At 32.6% G+C, this 21233-nt stretch overlaps 1 protein-coding gene, 2 long non-coding RNA genes and 1 other non-coding gene across 6 annotated transcripts; 2 read left to right on the forward strand and 2 right to left on the reverse strand.

Annotated features, from left to right (window-relative positions):
* Positions 1–4167: 4167 nt before the first annotated feature.
* LOC107959839 (uncharacterized) lies at positions 4168–5112 on the reverse strand. The gene has a single exon (XM_016895987.2). The coding sequence runs from the start codon at positions 5110–5112 to the stop codon at positions 4168–4170; it is 945 nt and encodes a 314-aa protein (XP_016751476.1).
* A 6216-nt stretch (positions 5113–11328) lies between these two features.
* Positions 11329–15312, forward strand: LOC107959836 (uncharacterized). Of its 2 annotated transcripts, XR_005927356.1 has the most exons (7): positions 11329–12019; positions 12597–12665; positions 12836–12881; positions 12985–13064; positions 14601–14686; positions 14940–15062; positions 15252–15312. It is a non-coding gene; the product is annotated as an uncharacterized lncRNA (long non-coding RNA). The 2 variants fall into 2 exon arrangements; XR_005927355.1 differs by lacking the exon at positions 14940–15062 and having other exon boundaries at positions 15252–15310.
* Positions 15313–15436: 124 nt separating this feature from the next.
* Positions 15437–16577, forward strand: LOC107959837 (uncharacterized). Of its 2 annotated transcripts, none has more exons than XR_001700988.2 (2): positions 15437–15535; positions 16217–16577. It is a non-coding gene; the product is annotated as an uncharacterized lncRNA (long non-coding RNA). The 2 variants fall into 2 exon arrangements; XR_001700987.2 differs by having other exon boundaries at positions 15443–15535; positions 16339–16577.
* Positions 16578–19662: 3085 nt separating this feature from the next.
* On the reverse strand, positions 19663–19769 carry LOC121229915 (small nucleolar RNA R71). The gene has a single exon (XR_005927866.1). It is a non-coding gene; the product is annotated as a small nucleolar RNA R71 (small nucleolar RNA).
* Between the last annotated feature and the right edge of the window lie 1464 nt (positions 19770–21233).

The raw sequence follows: 21233 nt of genomic DNA on the forward strand, positions 1-21233 counted from the left end.
GCATGTCATTTTATGTTGATTATATTATGGTTGATGTTTCTGTGAACGAGTATGTATTTTTTTAGAGTGATGTAAATATGTGTATGTGTGTTTTTTGAGAACTATTTACAAGTAAGTAAATAAAGTGAACAATGTGTGATATATATGAATGGGGAAATATGTGTTAGAAAATATGATTTCGTTATAGATATGAATGAGATTTACATAAGTGTCTTTGTCATGATAAGTTGACTCATGAAGTCTGGGTAAGTGTGATAAGTTGTGTTGTAGGCATGAGTATGAACATTGTCTAATACCTTCTTGTTATACTATTCTAATACTGACAAATTTGTGTCATATGAAAATGTAGAAAGAAGCTTTATTTGTAATGCCTCTGGTAAGGAAGTTTTATTGCAAAATAAACTGACAAATCACGGTCCAACCTTGCAAGCTAATACGATATATGTAAGACTGTGTGGGTGAGGCCCCATGGCATCATTTGATAACACGCCAAGATTGCGAGACGATGTAAGACCATGTTAGTGAGGCTCCATGCCATCCATTGTATTGGTCCACTAAGACGTTAAACACAAGGTCTATCGACATTGTAAATTCAAGAATTCTCTAGAAAGCCTTTGTAGCGTATCATTTAGAAAGTTTTTGTGGCATATAATTTGGAAAGCCTTTGTGGCGAATTCTGTGAAAAGCCTTTGTGGCGTATCATTTGGAAATCCTTTGTGGCAAATTCTCTAGAAAGCTGTTGTGGTGAGTTGTTATTTCATCCTTGTAGTAAGACCTAGGCATGCTTATGAGGCATTATTTGAAAGAGTTCTCGGCAATGAACTCATTTAATGATTCTGCCATAGTGACCGCCATGACAGAGAACTTGGGGTATTTGGAATATTAGTGGTGCAAGGGTTCGCCAAACTTGGAACTTCTTAAGTTCGGTATTGAAGTCATCAGGGATTCTACTGATTGAATTAAACGTTACATTCGTTAAAGCAAGTCTGGTTATTTGGACTAATTTGAAAATAAGATGTATCTGGTGTTTTGATTATTGCTGGATTCTGTGAAGGAATACATTAAGAGTAGCATCCGTTAAGTATCATTCTAGGAAGTGTAACCAACTATTATTCACAAAGAAATTGTGTAATGTGATTCGAAATATGGTGTGAGGTTTGTGATCCGCTAGTTGTATGGAATGAGTATAAGACGGTTAAGTGCAGATATTGACGTATGAGAAGGAAACCAAACCCTTGAGTTGAGAATTTATACAACACCGTTAAAAGGTAATAATGTGTGAGGCTCACTAAGTTCCTTTGAACTTATACGCATCTTTTGGTATGTAGGTCTGATAATTGAACCAGTGCGTCGGAAGGGACCAAGCTAGTGATATGCCATGATAATTGAACCAGTGTGTCGGAAGGGACCAAGCTAGTGATATGCCATGGTGGTAGACCGAGGGTAAATTATGTATACAGAGGGACATTATTAGCAATATGTTTTTAAATGACAATTAGTAATATACCTACAAATATGTTTGTTAAATCAAACATCTAGGTTGTAAGTAGAGGTGTGCATGGGCCGGGCTACCCGGCCCGGCCCGAAGGCCCGCCCGAAATGTGGGAGGGTTTGGGCAAAAATATAGGCCCGAAAAATGGGCTTGGACAAAAAATAAGGCCCGTTTAAAAAATGGGCCGGCCTCGGGTAAGATATTTTTAGCCCGGGCCCGGCCCGAATTCACTAAAGGACAAAAAAAAATCTGCATATTTTTTTTTTATTTTTGAATGTTATTTTTTTGTTGTTTTCTCCATATTTTGCTACTATTTTACTATTATGTTGCTATTATTTTGTTGTTATTGTTTGGATATTCTCTAAAATTTATTTTATTGTTAATTTTCTTATTATTTTAAAGGCATTTGTTAATTTTTTTATTATTTTAGAAGCAATTGCTTGTTAAGTTGCATTTATCTTAGTGTTATTTAAGTCTACATATTTTTCAAAATTTATTTTCAATTTTTTGGGAAATATTTATTTTGATATTTTTAGTATTTTTGATGTATTATATATATTTAAAAATAATAATAAAATAATATAAAAAATTAATACGGGCGGGCCGGACCGGGCCCGGGTTTTAGTATTTTTATTCGGGTCGGGCTTGGGCAAAATTTTAAGCCCATTTTTTGGGCCCGGCCCAAGCCCAATAAATGGGTATGATTTTTTAGTTGACCCGGACCCGAACCCAGACCCGGCCCGGCCCGGCCCATGAACACCTCTAGTTGTAAGGTTTTAAATTACCTTGGAAAGTCTGTAACAAACGATAAATGTTTTATTCAAACTTATTGTCCTAGAAAAGATTTTAAATAAATAAGAGCTGCATTCAATAAGGCTTTTGTAGATTGTAAAAATTTTGCTAAGTATATAAGTATTGTAACATCTTATATTTGAATTCGATAAATCAAGTCGGATATAGGGTGTTAGCACATAAATTAATGATTTGAAAAAATAAACACTACATGGCACTATAGGCTAGACATGCTAATTATCATTTTTAACATCATTAACTTTTTTGGAACAAACATATAATAGAATGATAGTTAAAGTATTAAAGTGGGAATGAAAAAAATGAATATAACTCAAGGGTCGAATTTTAATATAAACCTTCTTTTTAAATATATATAATTAACTTATTTGTTTTAGTTGGTCTGTTGTAACCTTTTATGTTTGCAAAATTTTCTCTCATGTATTTGTAAATATATATAATTAGCTTATTTATTTTAGTTGGACAGTTGTAACCTTTTATATTTGTAAAATTCTATCTCATGGATTTGAGGTGTTTGTTATACTCAATTTAGGGAATAACAATAGAAGAAGTAAAAATGATGAAAGAGATGACAAAAAGGAAGAAAGGGAGGAAGGAAAAAAAGATGATGAAAGTAAATAAATAATAAGTTATATGTAATTATAAAAATATAATTAATTTTTAAATTTACTTTTTCTTTAATTTTTATTTTAGTAAAAAATTCTATGATTGGTTTTTTTTTATTCTCCAATATATTTTATGATTTTTGTTTGAGTTCATGGTTGCCCTTCCCAATAATGTTATCTTCAAGGTATAAACTTATATTCTTCTTTAGGAGCAGGGGCGAAGCCAGAGGGGGCTGGCATGGGTCCCGACCCCCCTAAAATGTAAAATTACATTTTAGGCCCTTGAAATTTTTTAAAATTTTAAATTAATAAAGGTAAAATTACACTTTGGCCCCCCCTAAAATTATAAAAATTCGATTTAATCCTTTACAAATTATAAAAATATAAACTATGAAAAATTAAAATTTCATCCGGCCCCCCTAAAAAATTTTTCTGACTTTGCCCCTGTTTAGGAGTACAAAAAATTCTTTAAGTACCTAAATGAGAAATGAAATACAGTTTGAGGCCAATTTTACATTTAAGTTTAAAAATAAAGATTAGGGGACCAAAAGAGGAATTATGATTTCATTGCATTCACAAAATCTCGAAGGTATCCTTTTGGATTTTCACTTCAATATTTAATTTTACTGTCACCTAATAAAGCTTAAGTTACTATAGAAGCCCTTCTACTAAGAGTTAAATTACATTTTATTTTCTCTACTCAAAAATTGATCTAATTAGACCCTGTACATTATTTCAAAGAGCAAATTAATCATTTCTTTTAAAAATTCCATCCCATTGTACTATCAAAAATAGGCGTGGCTGACAGAATAGTCAGACAATAACACATGACATGCTGCTTGTACCTCATTCTGATGTACAATGACCAATTTTTAATACAAAAAAATTGATGCTTTTTTTAATAGAAAGATTAGGTTGCTATATAATCTACCATACAGGGATTAATTTGTCTATTTTTTTATTATAAAGGTCTAAATTCAATCTAACTTTTAGTATAAAGGCCTCCATCAACGAATCAGGAAGTGTTTAATTAGAAATGAGTAAGATTTTAACTTCAAACTTAGCGGTTACATAAAAAAAATGATCCTTAAGAATCAATAAAAAAAGTTTTCGGTTTCTTATTATTTACAAACACAGATTATTAGATCAATTGAACTAGAACATGAACTGCAAGATCAAGCTTTAGTAATAACAATTCCATGTAAAAACAAGACAATTATACAGATTTGGTAAAATGCCAAATTTAAACATGAAAATTTATTATGTAGCTGCAGATCTTCGTTCCTGAATTTTTGCGTCTTCAACATCACTAATCTTAGAGGAAGTTTGCTTCTTAAAATCATAAAAGTAAAGCATGAGGGCCACCCATTTTACCAAATTCCCCAAGCAAACTAGGCTAATATGTAGAGTCGTTTCCCCAATGCTACTGTCTCCATTGTACCACGTTCTATAAAGGAAAGCAAATCGTAACCCAAATCTCCAAACAAAGGATCCAAGCATTAAGAAGAATCCACCGCCCCTATTACATCTACTGAGATACGATGAGAGGAATAATGCTACATCGCCTTGTTTATTATCTTCCAGGATTGAAACCACAATCCCCATGTTCCAAATCGCACTCCATTCGAGGTACTTCACCAATAAAGCTATAAAAGGCACCATAAATATCACCATGAAGAAGACAGCTAATGATGCTAATATGTATATGCTTGTTGCAAACGAGATCAGTCCAAGGAGAACAAGGGCAGCTAAAGAGAGAGAACAAATTGATGTGATAAGAGGCCCTTTGAACCTTGTTTCGTTGATAGATCTGCAAATCATGTGTTTGAGGCTGATGGGTTTTTCTCCTGCATATATCATTGATGCAATATCCACGATTGCAATGGTGTTGAAGAGGTCTACGAAATGGAGGGTTCCCATAAATAGGACACACATGAAAAGATCCATAGGAGAAACTTTCTCTAACAAGTACCCAATTTTGGTTAGTCTTTCATAGTCATCATATGTTTTCTGAAAGATTTGTGCGGATTCAATCAGGGTATGCTGAAGGATGATCTCGTAGAAAACGAGGAAACAAAAAAGAGGGAAGGAAGTGAGGAAGGTTAATAAAATGAAGTTGGGATTATTCAATAGGATTTTCAGAGATTGTTGGATTATCTCAAAGAACCCAAGTCTGTCTTTCATCAACCTTGATGAACTTTCCATCGTAGTGATCTAAGCAACTGTATTGTAATACCTTATCCTCACACTCAATGACTCAATATGAAGGTGAAGACTACAAAGTGGAAGTCTTTCCAAGGGATTGACTTTTCATGGTTTGTCATATTGGTGGAAAGTTAAAGGAAATGCTAGCTAGTTGGTTGGTTTGGTTCACATCTTCTTTGACTTAAGAGGAGACTTATCTTTGCTTTTCCTTTTATCTTTTTGTCATAAAAAAGGAGATTTGTCTTAAATTGAAATGTAATTTTTGTTTTTATAAGAGATAAAAAGGCGAAATAAAACATTTGTACTAATAGCAGACTTAAATATAATATTTCATAAGTTCAAGTTTAAATATAAATATTTACAATTTCTTTTACTATCTGTTGTAAGTGGGAAAAAAAAGGGCTAAGAGTGAATCTTAAGTTTGAAATGTATTGGACATTAATTCAATAACTAAATTGTTGGGTCATATGTTTCATATTGAGTATTGATTATCTTGATTTGGTAAAAGTTCATATGCATATGGATATTTATATGCCCAATGTTAAGAACTAGGCCTGCAATTCAGCAAGCTTGCTAAATTAAATTTGGACCCATTTGAGATCCACTTCAGGAAACTTGGGAAATGTATAGTGTTTTTATTTTTACATAAGATATTACATATTTAACTCAACTTATTAATATATTAAAATTCATATAAATATATTAAGTTAATTACTCTTATAAGGTAAAATTAATAATTACCTCATGCAAGTCGAGTTTAAGTGACTCAAGTGGTATTAGATTTATTTATAAGTCTTATATAAGGTATTGGTCGGTGGTTTAATATACAACACGCTTAAGTACTACTATAAGTATTCACACGTCCAATACTAACATTTATTTCAAGTCTTGCAGGTAGCAATCTTCACCAACTGAGGCACCTCCCTCTGTTAATCATACACAACTTTCCAATACCTTTGGTTGTTGAGTATAGTGTCAACTGCTTGGAGAACGATACTTCAAAGACTTTTTCCGAACGAATCTCTAAACAACAAACTTGAAATTTGGAACTTTGAATTAATTTGATTTTTATGTTGAAGATTAAGATGAATTAGTTAAGCTCAAAATTGCCTATTTACGAGTGAAAAATATAGCTCACTTCTCATGTTTTGCTTATGTTGTAGATGGAGTTGAATTAAATATCTCCAATACAAAATAAAAGTAATAATAAAAAATGGGTTAGTCCAATTATAGCAATTTGAATACGGCTCGATAGTGGGTGGTGGTTTAAACTTTACAAGAATTCGAAATGAAAAGGGCATGAAATGACAAGCCAATTACTTGTGAAGTTGAGAGTTGCTTCACCAGACTTGCGGTTCACGTTTTTGGAATTGTTTGAAGTGTGGAGTTTCACTTGTACATGGCGTTTTAAGATTTCATAGTTTAGTTTTGATTGATTCCATTCATGAAATCTTCTTTTTATTTAATATCAGCAATAAAAGCATAAGTCAAAAGATTGTAAGTTGAAACTTGAAAATTCCTAACTTTTAATATCTCCCATCACAAATTTAAAGAATAGATTCATGTTTAATGTTTGGTGGTTCATAGTAATTATGGGATAATGCCAAACTATAGACAAAAATAAAGGTGGGCCATCTTTGATTACTGGTACTAATTGAAAAAAAAAATCAATTATGCAATTGGCCATGCAACTAAACTAGTGATAAGTTGTCTATTTTGTTGGTATATTTTACTTTGAAAATTTTAGTTGTTTAATCTATTCTTTCTAAGGGTTATTATGCAACCAACTTCACTATTATCATTGACGAGATATTCACTCAAAGTAAGGATATATGAAGTGATCTAGTATGATTGATTTATCTAATTTTAAGAGATTCAATCAAAGAAGTTCAAGTGATGAAGATCTCTATGTTCTCTCTGTCTAAACCATTTTTTTTTAAAAGGGATCGACTTTTTATTTAAAAACGAAAATGGAGTCGTCACCAATCCTTTTTATTTAGGTGTGATCGGATCATCTCATAATTTAATCATTTTAATAAAAGTTTAAATTTACTAAAAATGATCATTTTTGGTCTACAAAATTCAGAAAACAGGTTCGGGAGTCGATTACGCACGAGAAAGGATTAGCACCCTCGATACGCCCAAAATTGGTACCTAGTTGATTACTTAATATCTTAATGTCGAAAGTTAAAAATTTGAAAAGATTTTAAAATACGATCCCTTTTCATTAATGTTAATTTTAAAAATGCTTGAATTAAATTGAAATGAGCAGCAAAGGCCTAGTCGTCTCGCGATAACAATATGCCACATCCCGCAAGTTAGGATGCGACATTTGAACCCTCGAGAATAAGCTTGCCTTCGATTTTTATTTAAAACTTAGGTATTTTAAATTTAAAAGGATGTTTGGTTGTTTAGATTTAACGAGAAAATCGAAAACCCGTAAGTTAGGGTACGATTTCTCAAATTTTCAAAAAACAAAACATTATTTTTAACAGTTTCTTTTTTTGAATAATAGTGATTACAAAACCTAAACGATGCGTGCTATTTCGTTAAAATATTATACAATGGCCTATTATGGATAAAGGAAAAAAATTAAACGCGACCTTTGAAGTGATTTTAATGAAATGGGATGGAATGATAATATACAACATGGAATAATAATTTACGAATAAAATGTTACACTGATGAATCACAATAACATGAAAATACGAATAAACGAATTATAATACACATAATGCCAATAATCACACAACACATGTCACTTTAATATCAATATTAACAAACAAAGAAAACGAAACAAAATAATATATATAAAAACAATTTAAAGTAAATAATATGAAAAAATTTAAAATAAATAAATAAATTGCAAAAAGGTTGAAATCAAACAGATTAGGGACTAAATCATAATAAAAATGAAATTTAAGAGTAAAAATTATGACAAAATAAACAAATGAGGACTAAAATAAAATAAAAAAAGCGAAAAGGCAGAGGACCAAATGGGCAAAAAAACCCAATCCTTGGACACGTGTCCATTTTTCAAAGCATCAGTGGGTCAGGGACTCGATTGAAATGCGTCGTAAATTCTAGGGTCAAATTTATAAAATAAATAAATAAGAAAAAGGACTAAATTAAAAGGAAGAAGAATGCGGAAGGACCAGGGGCGTAAATAGCCCATTGAATGAAAACACGCAGATCCCCCTAGAGCGGGTCGGGTCGCGCGCAGGTCAAGGTTAAACGAAGCCGTTTTGGCGCTGGTGACCCTAGTTCAAAACAGCACCGTTTCGTGCCTTTATTTAAATAAAAAAAATTGAACTCATTCAGCCATTCTATAAATAAAAATAAAAATTCAAAGCTTTCCCCTTCTCTCTCAATCTTCTCCTTGGCCGACCATAGGCACCGCCGCCCGTGCACCACACCGCCGCCGTGGCCGGGGGCCGGTTACAGACAAAATGAGCTTTTTAGCCCCGTTTTCAATGATTTGAAGGCCAAGCCTTCTCAACCCCCAAAAGATCGAAAGAAACAGTCTCTCCCGCTCCCTTTTAGGTCCGATTTCGACGACGAGACTGCGGGATGATTCTGGTGAAGTTTTCCTTCTTCTTTCTTTTTTATTTTTGTAGGTAAAAATAAAAAAATAAATATAATAAAACTTAAAAGTAAAAATAAATAGAAATGTCAAATGAATATCACCTTCTTAAAAAATTATAAGTTCAAATCTTTGATTTTTTTTATTTTATCTTTCGGAAAAAATACAAAGATACTGTTTGTGGCTTTTATAGCCAAACTACATGGCTGTTTGTTTCTATTTTTTGTTTTTTTCTCTATTGTTTTTACTGGTTGTTGGCTTCTGTTGCGTGTTGCCTTTGTTTTGCAGGAGTCAGACGCGTGCTGAGGTGGTAGAGTGCGAGGAGGCCCGGCTGACGTGCAACGCGCATGGGAGGAGCGGTGGCTAAAGGCTTAGGGGGCTAGGGCTTTTTTGTTTTGTTTAGGTGTTGGGTTAATTGGGTCTGTAAAGTTTGGGTAGTGGTTTTTAAGTAATTTGGGCTTATTTATTGTAAATGGACTCTTTATATTTTTGGACTCAATTTTTTATTTTTTTGGTTTTGTTTGGTTTTGGCAGGGCAAATTGGGCCTACAACACTCTCATTTCAAAAGAAAAAGTTTATTTTAAACGAAAATCCATTAGTTTTGCAATCAAACTAGCTTGATTTATAAGTCTATAAAATCTGTACAGTATAGACTTATTTAATGTTTACTTGTGCGAATTAGAGAGATCGAATCTATTCATTTTTTAATAAATTATTTTATCAATTTATTCTAAGTTTTCATAATAGAAAGTGTCTTGTGCGATTGAATTATAGTGTAATACTCTTTGGACTAGGCTATACAGAGGTAGGACTAGATTTGAATTGTAACCAATTTGTTGTGTTCCTTTTTATATTTCCACTTTTAGTTGTTTTTGTTGAATCTAACCATTGCCAATTGCATAGAAAATAGAGTGTTGAATGGAGTTCCAATGGCCACTTCGGTTACCATTGTGTTGAAGAAATTTAAAAATAGAGTAAACAAATAACCACTACAGGAAAATAGGGCTTTAGCGGTGTTTTTAGTGGTGTTTGGACAAAAACGCCGCAAATATTATACATTAGCGCGTTTGCAATAAAACGCCATAAAAAATTGAGAAATAGTGGTGTTTTTTGTCTAAACGCCGCTAAAAACTGAGCAATAGCGGCGTTTTTGGTTCAAACGCCGCTAAAAACTGAACAATAGTGGCGCTTTTGGAGAAACGCCGCTAACGCCAATATAAATTGAGGTTTTAGCGGCGCTTTTGGATCAAGCTTTTAGCTGCGCTTTTGGAGAAACGCCGCTATAGATAGAGCTGTTAGCGGCGCTTTTAGAGAAATGCTGCTATAGATTGAGCTTTTAGCGGTGCTTTTTAAAAAACGCCGTAAAAAGTAATTTAGTTTATGGGTTATGGTTTAAGGCCTAGAGTTTGGGGTTTGGGGTTTAGGGTTTGAAGTTTACAGGTAAATATGGTAAACTACTTAACTTGTGTATATTGGATTTTTTTATAATATAAATCTAAATAAGATAAATCTAAATTATTATTTTTAAAAAATATATATCAAATTGGGTTAAATCCCAAAAGCATAAATTATGAATACAATTATTGATATAACATCATTTTATATTTATATATTGCATACATAAATATTTATATTTATTCAATATAAAAATATATTGATGTATTTATTTTTTAAAATGTGTATGATTAAATCAAAATTAAAGTTTCAATTATACATTTAAACCACAATTAGAATTTTACGTCTATATTTACACATTAAATCGAAATTCATATATAATTCTGAGATGTATCTCTATCAAAATTTAGGTGTATACATATAATTAAATATCTAATTATAGTTTAAGGGTTGGGATTAAGGGTTTATGGTTTATGTTTTATGGTTTAGAGTTTAGGGGATAGGGATATAATGTTTATTATTTTAGGGTTTAAGATTTATGATTTAAGATTTAAGGTTTAATGTAGGGGTTTATAGTGTATGATATAATATTTATTATTTTTGGTTTAGGGTTTATGGTTTAGAGTTTTTGATTTTTTGTTTTACAGTTAGGATCGTAGTACTGTTCATGGTTTTAGGGGTTAGGCTATTAAGGTTTAAGGGTTAGGGTTTTCGATAAGATAACAAAAAATAAAATTATTTTTGGTAAGTAATAAGATTTTTTTTAATTACTTTTATCTCTTGTAATATATATTTAGGGTTTAGGATATAGGTTTATGGGTTGGGGTTTGGTTTAAGGTTTACTGTCGGAAAATTGAAGCAACATTTAGATTTTATTGAGAAAAATTTTGAAAGTAAAAATATAAAAAAATACATGTCAAAAATGAAAAAAATAAAATACTATTAATTAAAATAATTTTAAAGTTTTATTTGGATATATGACTGATTTTTTTAATTTATATATTAATTAATTTCTTATATAATTGTAAATAAGATAATATTAATTTTAATATATTAAAATTATCAATATAATTTAAATTATTTAAGAGATAATGATAAAGTTCATATGTATTAAAACAAAATAAGAGATTTTTAGAAGAGCAAAATAGAATCATTTTGTGTGAAGGAAAATAACTCTGTGGCGTTTTTATTAAAAATGCCACAACAGGAAAGCAATTATAAAAAACGCCGTAAAAAATCTTACACAAAACAGTTTGTTTTGTTACCCCCAAAATGCCTTAAACTATTCCCAAAATCGGTTCCCCCTTCCCCCCGAAATCCCAAAATTTTACCTGAAATCTATTCTTTTTCCCTCCTTTCTTTTTCCCAAAATCGGTTCCCTCCCCCCTCCCCAAAGAAATCCTAAAATTTGACCTGAAATTAGTAGAAGCAATGATCAAAGAAGTAATGGAGTTTATGTACCCTTCTCTACTTCACTTCTCGAATAGAAAAAGAAAAAACCCTAGCGGCTACGCTATTCCCTCACTTTCTAAACTCGAATCCGTTAATCATTTAAGTTAATGGCTGAAGAAGCAGCAGTAGCATCGGTGCTGCCTCAATCATCTGCGTCGCCGTTGGGATCTTCTGTTATACCGCTAGTGAACAAGCTATAAGACATATTCGCTAAACTTGGTAGCCAGTCCACTATAGAGTTGCCGCAGGTGGCGGTGGTTGGAAGCCAGAGCAGTGGCAAGTCCAGTGTGCTAGAGTCGCTAGTTGGTCGTGATTTCTTGCCTCGTGGTTCCAATATATGCATACGTCGCCCTCTTGTCCTTTAGTTTCTCCAGACCAAGCGTAAACCTGATGGTTCTGATGAAGAGTATGTCGAGTTTCTTCACTTGCCTGGCAAGCGCTTCTATGACTTCTCTGAGATTCGCAGGGAGATTCAGGTTCTGTCTTGCTTGTTATGATTGAGAAGAGCAGAAGTTAGCAATTTTATTATCATTTTTCCCTTTTTCAAACTGCTTGTAAGGTTTCTTAGAATTGTAAGATAAAACATTGAAGCGAGAAACATTTTAATTGGGTGACATTTGAAATTTCTGGTTTCTAGAGGTGCCTCTGCTATTTTTTGCTTTCACATAAAATCCTTTGGGTTATAGAAGAAAGATACACAATTTCCATAAGCTTTAGGTGGCTATTTGTTTCAAATGGTGTGTGATATCCTCGACTTATGTTCTAGGCAACCTTAAGTATGTTTAGCATAGATCAAGGCAAAGCCTTTTATATGGGCTGGTCAATAGATCAGGAATCGATTGAAAAAATGTACACAAGCTTTTTTATGGGCAACTCTTTGTCTCAAAAAACCCTTTTATATCTTTCTCTCCACAAAGTTATCATAGTTTTGCTTCTTGATGATCTCTACTTTGATCATACATGAAACCATTGGCTTGGAAGCCATCTCTAGTGTGTTCCATTGGTTCCTTTGTACTCTCAAAGTCTCAATTGTTGCTTTTGTTTATGCAACAGAAGCAAATAGTAAAGGAAGGCCAGGTGCTTTACTACATCGGACAACTAGGCTGCGAAATTCTGACTGCGGTATAAATCTCAACTTAACAGGAATTACGATGTGGCTTCTGCATGTTAACAAATGGAAATGAGGGTTTATTTCACGGTTCACCCTACTTGTCTTTCTAGTTTTCTTGTATGCTTATGTTTATATGATCAATCAATCTGGATTATCTCTAATTCCGATCACTGTTTTATAGTCTGATGTATCCAGGGAGGTCATAAAAATTCTACGAGAGGATGGTGGTATGTCTTTTCCATCTTTCAATACATTTCACCTTGTGGTATTTTACAGTGTCATCCAGTCATTTACTCATTTATTCTTACTTTCTTTGCTTAAATATGATAGATTCTATCGGATATGGTGATGATCTTATTGCAATTCTCTCTTCTTTTCCTGGGATAAAGGAGCTGCAGTAGATGATTTCGGTAATTTGCTTGTTATCCATTAGTCTATCGCTGATAGAAGGTTTATGTGCTTTATCATCTTTGAAAGAATGAATTCACCTGCCTCTAGCATTTCAGTACATAAAGATTCTGTGAAAATTAATTGTTGCTGATAAAAATATTTGTAGTCTTGGAATTGAAATTTTCTTGTTAGTAATTGAAATGTGGAACCTGTGAACATTATCGGGAATCTACCATTGAACTTCTTACCTTTTTCATTCATTACATTTGCAATGGTTTGATGTTCAACTTAGGAGTCTTGGCAATCCGTGTTGTGTTTCATATATTTTCTAGTGTCATAACTGTTTTTAAGTTATTTTATATTGGTATGCCTTTTGACAAGTTAAATTATTTGTTTTTATATAGATTTTGGCATGTTTGAGTATTCATGTTGTGTGGGTGTTTTCTTCATGTTTTTTTCTTGGTGTCTCATGTTTTATATCATGTTGTTTTAGACATCACACTATTTAGATGCTACATTGCCACTGCAATGCAGTTTCTATCATTTGGTGTCCTCGTCTCAACAAAAGAAATTTTAAAATTGCCAATCAAAACTAATAATGGACTACTGTGGAACGAAATATATATAAAAAAAAAGTATAAAGAATTTTTTTAATTAATTAATAAATATTATTTTGGGAAAAATAAATTTGGGTAGAAAAAGGAGGTTACTGAGTTGTAGTATGTATAACATGAGACAGCTCAGAGTAAAAGGCAGTACATCAGGACGTAACATGTTCAGGTGGAGGAGAATAAAAACTGGAATCCATATTGGCCATGTAGTCTGTGGAGAAACTGGCTTCATAAACTTAAGCCAATGGTTTCATGTTTTTTTCATGTATGTTTTATGGGCAACAATTGTCAGTTGGCGAAGAAGCTGAACCAGGTAAAGTATTTGCAAGATGAAGTTTTCATAAACTTTATGGAATATAACTCAATTTCAAATGTCAATGCTTTGTTCTAGCTATAAATATTCAGCTGCCTATGAACCTTCGGCTACTTTGCCCTTTCTTCATATAAATATTTACATATCCTATCCGTGTATTTATTCGCCTCCATGCTCATAAGGTTTGTTGAAGGGTGGTTCATCACATCATTGTACAAAGTTGGTCATCAGTTAATTATTAATATTGACATCATTGTACAAACTGTTGGTCATTAGTTACTATCTTTTATCATTAATATTTCTGTTGTTTCTAGTGATGAGTGTATTTTACTCGCCAATGTGATTGTGCATAAGTTGTCTGCAAGGACAGGATGCTTAAAATAAAGATGCCAAAACCTGATCAATATAAGTGGTTATCTGGTTTCATGATGTTAATTTCTCACCTTCCCTTTTTTCTGCAATAAAATAGAACTTTCTAACTTTTGTCATGGCACTGTTTCATGTAAAACACAGACATTAGTTTTACATTGCAACTCTAGAATTGCTAAGACGTGCCTCTGAACAAGAGCCTTTATGTAAATACTTTTGCCTGATGCTGGTTTTGAGTTTGTGGTTAACTGATTTTTGTACAGGGGGTTGATCCATGTGAAGGCTTGACTGACGATGACATTCGAACTGCTATTCAAAGAAGCTCTTCAATTTATACTTGGTTGATTAGGTGGGTTTTAGAGTCTTGATTTTATTCTTTGGTATTAGCATGCCAGTTGAGGGTGTTTCAGTGCCATTTCATCACTGAATTCATTCTTACCAAGTATTACTTCCTCTATCCTTTGACAGATTTATTTATTTTTCAAATTGTACAGACATGAGGAAATATAATAAAATTTAAAGTGCAGAAAGTAGTATTTGAGTTAATGAATCATAAAAATAGAAATAATGGACTGAATATAGAAATATTTATTGGGAAATAGATTTTTGTGGATTGTGAGAATCAGAGGTGGAGTCTTCCCTGTTATGAAGGAACCTGATTACCTCCTTAATGGTGAATATCGTATTGATAAAGGCGTTGCTCCTAAAATGTTGAATTGCCTCATGTAAGTTTTCTAGGTTATTACTTCTCTCTCGATTGGGGCATGTGTGTATATATATTCATTATTTGGTATAAGGATTTTGGATGTTGAGAAATCTTTGCATTTAATTTTTATACGATCTTTTTCTCTGATTTTATTTACTGAAGAACCTCCTGAAAATGTTAGCTGATTTTGATGTCTTAAATTTTGCAGCCATTGATGCTTATCTATACCCCTCTTGAAACAGATGTTATCGTCCAGCTTTTCGAGGCTAGTTCTTAATATATGAGAATTTTTTTCTTATACCAGTTGGAGTTTCTTAATTATTAATTTACTATGATGTCATATTTAAGGCCTCTCGAGTATTTTGTACTGACTTGGTTTTTTTTGTTCCGAGGATTCAGGGCCTCCAGCATTTAGAACTATTGCTTGAAAACATCCCAACAATGTTTCAGAGTAGTACAACTGCTGAGTCGTGTTTTGGTGCTGCAATCAAGGTAACTCATTAGAAGGTTATACCTTCATAATCTGTTTGAGGTGTTGAGTGTATGTAACTTGGTTACTTGAAGAAAACTGAGGTTAAGATACTTATACATCAATCCTTGTCTTAAACAATTTGTATGTAGTTTTCATATGTTGTTTATTTGAGTGTTGGAGTTTTTGAACTACTTTCTCAAAATTTTTATTGACTAGAAGTTTTCTAGGAAAATTTAACATGGTCCTGAAATTCAATTTATAATTTGTTGCTAATATTCTTTTATTTTTAGCTGAATTAACTGACCAAATTCGGTTTTTTGGTTAACCATAAAAAATTCAGTTTGGTTAACAGAAGAGATTTTAAGAAAATTTGATATTTGAATGTTATTTTGGTTATTAGTTAGGATTAGTCCTGTTAAGTTTTTATACCTTCATTTTATTTGTTTCGAACTTTTAGTATGTGTTAATTTAACATCTGATGGTGATTAATATCTTCATTGTTTTGTGCTTTTAGATTTTGATTTGTTCTGATATTTTGATTGGATATGTAGAATTATCCATTGAAAAAATGTTGAAGGCTAATTTTGTTTAGTTAACAAAAACCAACCAAATTAACCGAAATATTAAGCTGTTCTCTCTTTTCCTACAATTTTGTAGTTAACGGATTTGGGTTTCACGTTACATTATTTTGTATGTTGTAGGTACATATTATGCACAGCCTTTTCAACGACTTCTGCATTAACAGACTGGAGTAGTGTACAAAAATCCTTTAGACACTTTCAGACTATTCAAATCTATAATATTTTTCCCTCTCTGTTTGTAGGTTCATTGGCATCTTGTCCTGATTAGAGTGTACTTTATGAAGCTTTAAACTTTGCATTGTCCTCCGAGGTATTAGAATTCCTAGTTTAAAACTTAGCAATTTGCCTTTTATAAAAGACCTTTGCATTTTTAGTGTTGTTTAGGTTCGCAAACAAAGATGTATTTGGACTTGCTGTTAGTAAAAGACTTGCTGTATTTTATTTATATTTATATTTAATCTAATTTTTATTATTTATTTTAGTTTTGATTCTATATTTTTATTTTAATTTGATAATGAATTTTAATAGAAAATTTTTATATTATATCATGGACATTATTCTTCTCAATATTTTGATAATGAATTTTAATTTTTTTTATATTTTTCATGACTTTTTATAATATTTTATTTTTTTTTAAATTTCATGACCTTTAACAGCGTTTTCGAGAAAAGCGCCGCTAAAGGCCATGACCTTTAGTGGCGTTTTTTAAAATAAACGTCGCAAAATTTAACGGCGGCGTTTTTTGTGGTGTTTGTAAAAATGTCGCAAATAGTTTTAGTGGCATTTTTAAGCGCCGCTAAAGGCCTAAAAAACGCCGTTAAAGGCCAGTTTTGCTGTAGTGAACTCATAAGATTGTTTATACAGTTTCGTTTCCCTACGATCGTGGAGCCTAGCTCAATGAGTAAATCCACTATCATTAATCCTCGATACAACAAGTGATTTAAGTTAGGTCCAATTTTGTTGTTAGACCCTATAGTTTGTGTAAATTATGAATTTAGTACATGTACTTTAATTTGATCAATTTTAATATCTGTACTTTTTGAATTTTGAAATTTTAATCTTGGCCGAAGTGTAAGAGTTAAATTTGTTTGGTTAAATTATGTAATTAGTCTTATATTATGCATAAAGTTATAGATTTAGTCAACATTACCAATTGGACCATTCTTAGTGGTTATATTTTTTAATTTCAAAACTTTAGTCTTAATGCAAACAACAATCATTAAATCTATCAATTGATTTTTTGCAAGTAATATATGTGAAAATAACAAAAAAAATCATTACACATGTCATAATATCTTTGACATAAATTTTAAAAATAATAGAACTTAACTTAATGAATAGGACTAAAATTTTCAAATTATATAAGAACAATGACTGAAAATAACCAAATTAAAGTATAGGTACTAAATGCACAACTTATGCAAAGTAGGGTATAATAGAAGAACTTACCCTTTAAGTTCTATCACACTTTCGGTATAGCAACCTCACTTTTATATATAAAGACCTATATTACTCTTATATTACTCACCTCTAAATTTTTTCCCTAAGAACTTAGGTAGTAAACAAAACATGTTTACTTTCTCAAATGCACTGAACAAGTGTTCCACAATGAATAGATTAGTGTTTGATAAACCATAAATGTAACATATTTTAATCTCATTCTTAATGCGTTTATGGATGATTAATGATGTAAATTAGTGAATTTGATGCTCCTAATCCCTTAAATTCATGTTTCTATACTTAAGAGAGCATTTGGGAGCAAAAGGAGCGAAAAAGAGGCAAAAATCGGAGTTTTCAAGATCCACACGGGCATGCCACATGCCCATGTGCCAGCCTGTGTCGATATCACTCCTTATTTCCCAAACATGTGAAAAAAGCTAATTTTTAGGGTTTCTAAGCATTCAAAAGCCTATAAATACATACTAAAAGAAGACCTAAGGGGAGACGTAGAGCAGAAAACAGAAATTACTCGAAGGAAGTCGTTGGAATCGTCTCAGAAGCAGATCCACGTCAAGATTGAAGATCTCCATTCAAATTTCTCTCGGAGTTTATTTGTGTTTTTCATGTTTTGTTGTTTTTCTAAATTTGAGATGGCTTCCTTTTATATTATGAATAAATTCCTTAGATACCTAGGGAAAATGAATCATAAGATGGACCTTATTATTTAATATTCTGAATTTAATGATAAATACTTGTTCTTGTTCTTAATTATGTGTTATTAATTCTTACTTTAATATTTTCAGGATATTATTCCAAGTTTGATGTGCTTGTTTAGTGGAGCAAAAGTCCCTTTTTAAGAGTAGATCTCACATAGTCAAGCGAAGTTGCATGCAACCCTAGAAATAGGGTGACATAAATCTATCGGATTAGAGTCAAATCTAATAAGGGAATCCATAGATTGAGTTAGTGTGACAATAGGGGTTTTAATTAGAAAGAGATTTCGATTAATCAACCTAGAGTTAGTTTTTCTTAGTCTCGAAAGAAATATTAACATAAATTAGGATTTCTCGGATTAAGACAAGTGAATAAATTGTTTGATTCAGAGTCAGAATAATAAGTGAAGTCTAGGTGGATTCTTTCTTGGGTATTGCCTTTATTATTGGTTTATTCGATTATTTTCTTCACTCTCTGTCACGTGCAATAGTTAATTAGTTAGTTAATTTTAAATTAAAACAAGTCCCTTATATTTTTAGGCTAAATAATAGAAAGATAGTTAATACTAGTACTTTTAGTCCTTATGGATACGATATTCTGGACTCACCATAGCTATACTAATATTCGAAAGGTGCGCTTGCCTTAGTCGTGATCGTAGTCTAGTTTAGTGATTCATAAAACAATCATCAAGTTTTTGGTGTCGTTGCCGGGACTAAGATATTAGGAACGTTTAATTTTTATTACTTTAACCATTTTTTTATTATTGCAATTTATTTTTATATTATAATTTACTAACTTATCTTCTATTTGCTTCTGGCAGGTTTCTTTAGTTTATGACTAGAAGAAATCCGTTAAGACCTCTACTTTTTGACAGTGAAATTGAAAGCACAGCTCGCAAAAATCATAAAGAAATAACGCGAAGTCTACAGTTTATAGAGGAAGAGCACGAGAATGATACCAATACTACCAAGGAGATGGCTGAAAATCAGAATAATCCGCTACCTCCTGTGGTTGCTGCAAATCCTGTAAATCAGAATCCTGCTCCTCGTACTATATACGACTATGCTAAGCCTAATTTAGCGGGGGCTGAATCGAGTATTGTTAGACCTGCAATTGCTGCAAATAATTTTGAACTGAAACCTAACACTATACAAATGATTCAACAGTTTGTTCAGTTTGATGGTTTGTAGGATGAAGACCCGAATATTCATTTGGCCAACTTCTTAGAGTTCTATGATACTTTCAAAATAAATGGCATTTCTGATGATGCCATTCGCCTTCGGTTATTTTCCTTTTCATTGAGGAACAAAGCTAAACAGTGATTGAACTCGTTACCACGAGGTTCCATCACTACTTGGGAACAAATGACCGAAAAGTTTTTACTAAAGTAATTTTCGCCGGCTAAAACGACAAAGTTGAGGAATGATATCTCTTATTTTGTGCAGATGGATTTAGAAACTCTTTACGATCCATGGGAGAGGTATAAGGACTTATTGAGAAGGTGCCTTTACCATGGGTTACCTTTATGGCTACAGGTTCAAACTTTTTACAACAGTTTGAACCCCTTAGCTAGACAATTAATCGATGCAGCTGCCGAAGGGACCCTAAATAACAAAACACCTGAGGAGGCTTATGAGTTTATTGAAGAAATGTCACTGAATAATTATCAGTGGCAAGTCATAAGGACAAAGCCGACAAAAGCCGCTGGTGTTTTCAACCTTGGCACAGTCACCATGTTATCAAACCAGGTAGAGCTTTTAAATAAAAAGATTGATGGTTTATGTGTCTCTACGCAGGTACATTCGGTGATACAGTGTGACATAAGTGGAGGAGGAATGAATAATCCAGAATGCCTAGCCTACGACCCTAGCAATACGAACGAACAAGTCAACTAAATCGGTAACAATTCTAGACCTCAGAATAACCCTTATAGTAATACTTACAATACAGGTTGGAGGAACTATCCCAATTTCTCTTGGGGTGGTCAAGGTAATCAAAGAAAACAACCCCTTCAGGCTTTCAACCACCGTACCAGCAGGAAAAGAAGTTGAACCCTGAGGAGATGCTAACGAAATTCATCTCGGTGTTAGAAACACTTTTCCAAAACATCGAAACAACGCTTAAAAATCAGCAAGCGTCGATTCAAGGGCTCGAGAACCAAATAGGTCAGCTTGCTAAACTGATCTCTGAAAGACCACAAGGTAGCTTGTCTAGCAACACCGAGACTAACCCAATAGAGCAACTTCATGCGATTACTGTTAGAGATGATGAAGGGTTAGTTGATTCCAACCCAGAACCAAGGCAAGAAGGCGTGATAAGTAAAGATAAGGCGGATGAAAGCCAGAATAAACAAAAACCGGTAAGCAGAGAATATACACCTCGCGTGCCATACCCTAAAGCGACAAAGAAAGAGCGCACAGATGAACAATTCGGTAAATTTCTTAACCTTTTAAAAAAGTTACATATTAACTTACCGTTTATTGAAGCTCTTTCACAGATGCCCAATTCAGTTAAACTTTTAAAGGAGCTTCTGGCAAACAAATGAAAGTTAGATAATTCGTCGCATGTAGAATTAAATGTAGTTTGTTCAACAATTCTACAAAATAAACTACCCTACAAGTTAAAAAATCTTGGAGTTTTACAATTCCTTGTTTAATTGGTAGTTTAGCTGTTAATAATGCTTTGGCTGACTTAGGGGTAAGTATTAACGTCATGCCCTATAAAATGTTTAAGAAACTAGGTCTTGGGAAACCCAAACAAACTAGGATGAGTATTCAACTATCGGATAAAACTATTAGATTTCCTAGGGGTATCATTGAATATGTACTAGTAAAAATTGATAAATTCATATTCCCAGTAGATTTTGTTGTTTTAGACATGGAAGAGGATAGTGACGTTCTTTTAATCTTAGGGCGACCCTTTTTAGCGACTGCTAGTACTATTATTAATGTTGGTACAGGTGAACTCACACTTCGTGCAGGTG

Source organism: Gossypium hirsutum, chromosome A05, assembly GCF_007990345.1.
Source record: "Gossypium hirsutum isolate 1008001.06 chromosome A05, Gossypium_hirsutum_v2.1, whole genome shotgun sequence".
NCBI classification, from domain to species: Eukaryota; Viridiplantae; Streptophyta; class Magnoliopsida; order Malvales; family Malvaceae; genus Gossypium; species Gossypium hirsutum.

What these genes read in the sequence shown, in the direction of transcription:
- LOC107959839 (XM_016895987.2), bottom strand. Translation starts at nt 5,112, where the DNA reads ATGGAAAGTTCATCAAGGTTGATGAAAGACAGACTTGGGTTCTTTGAG.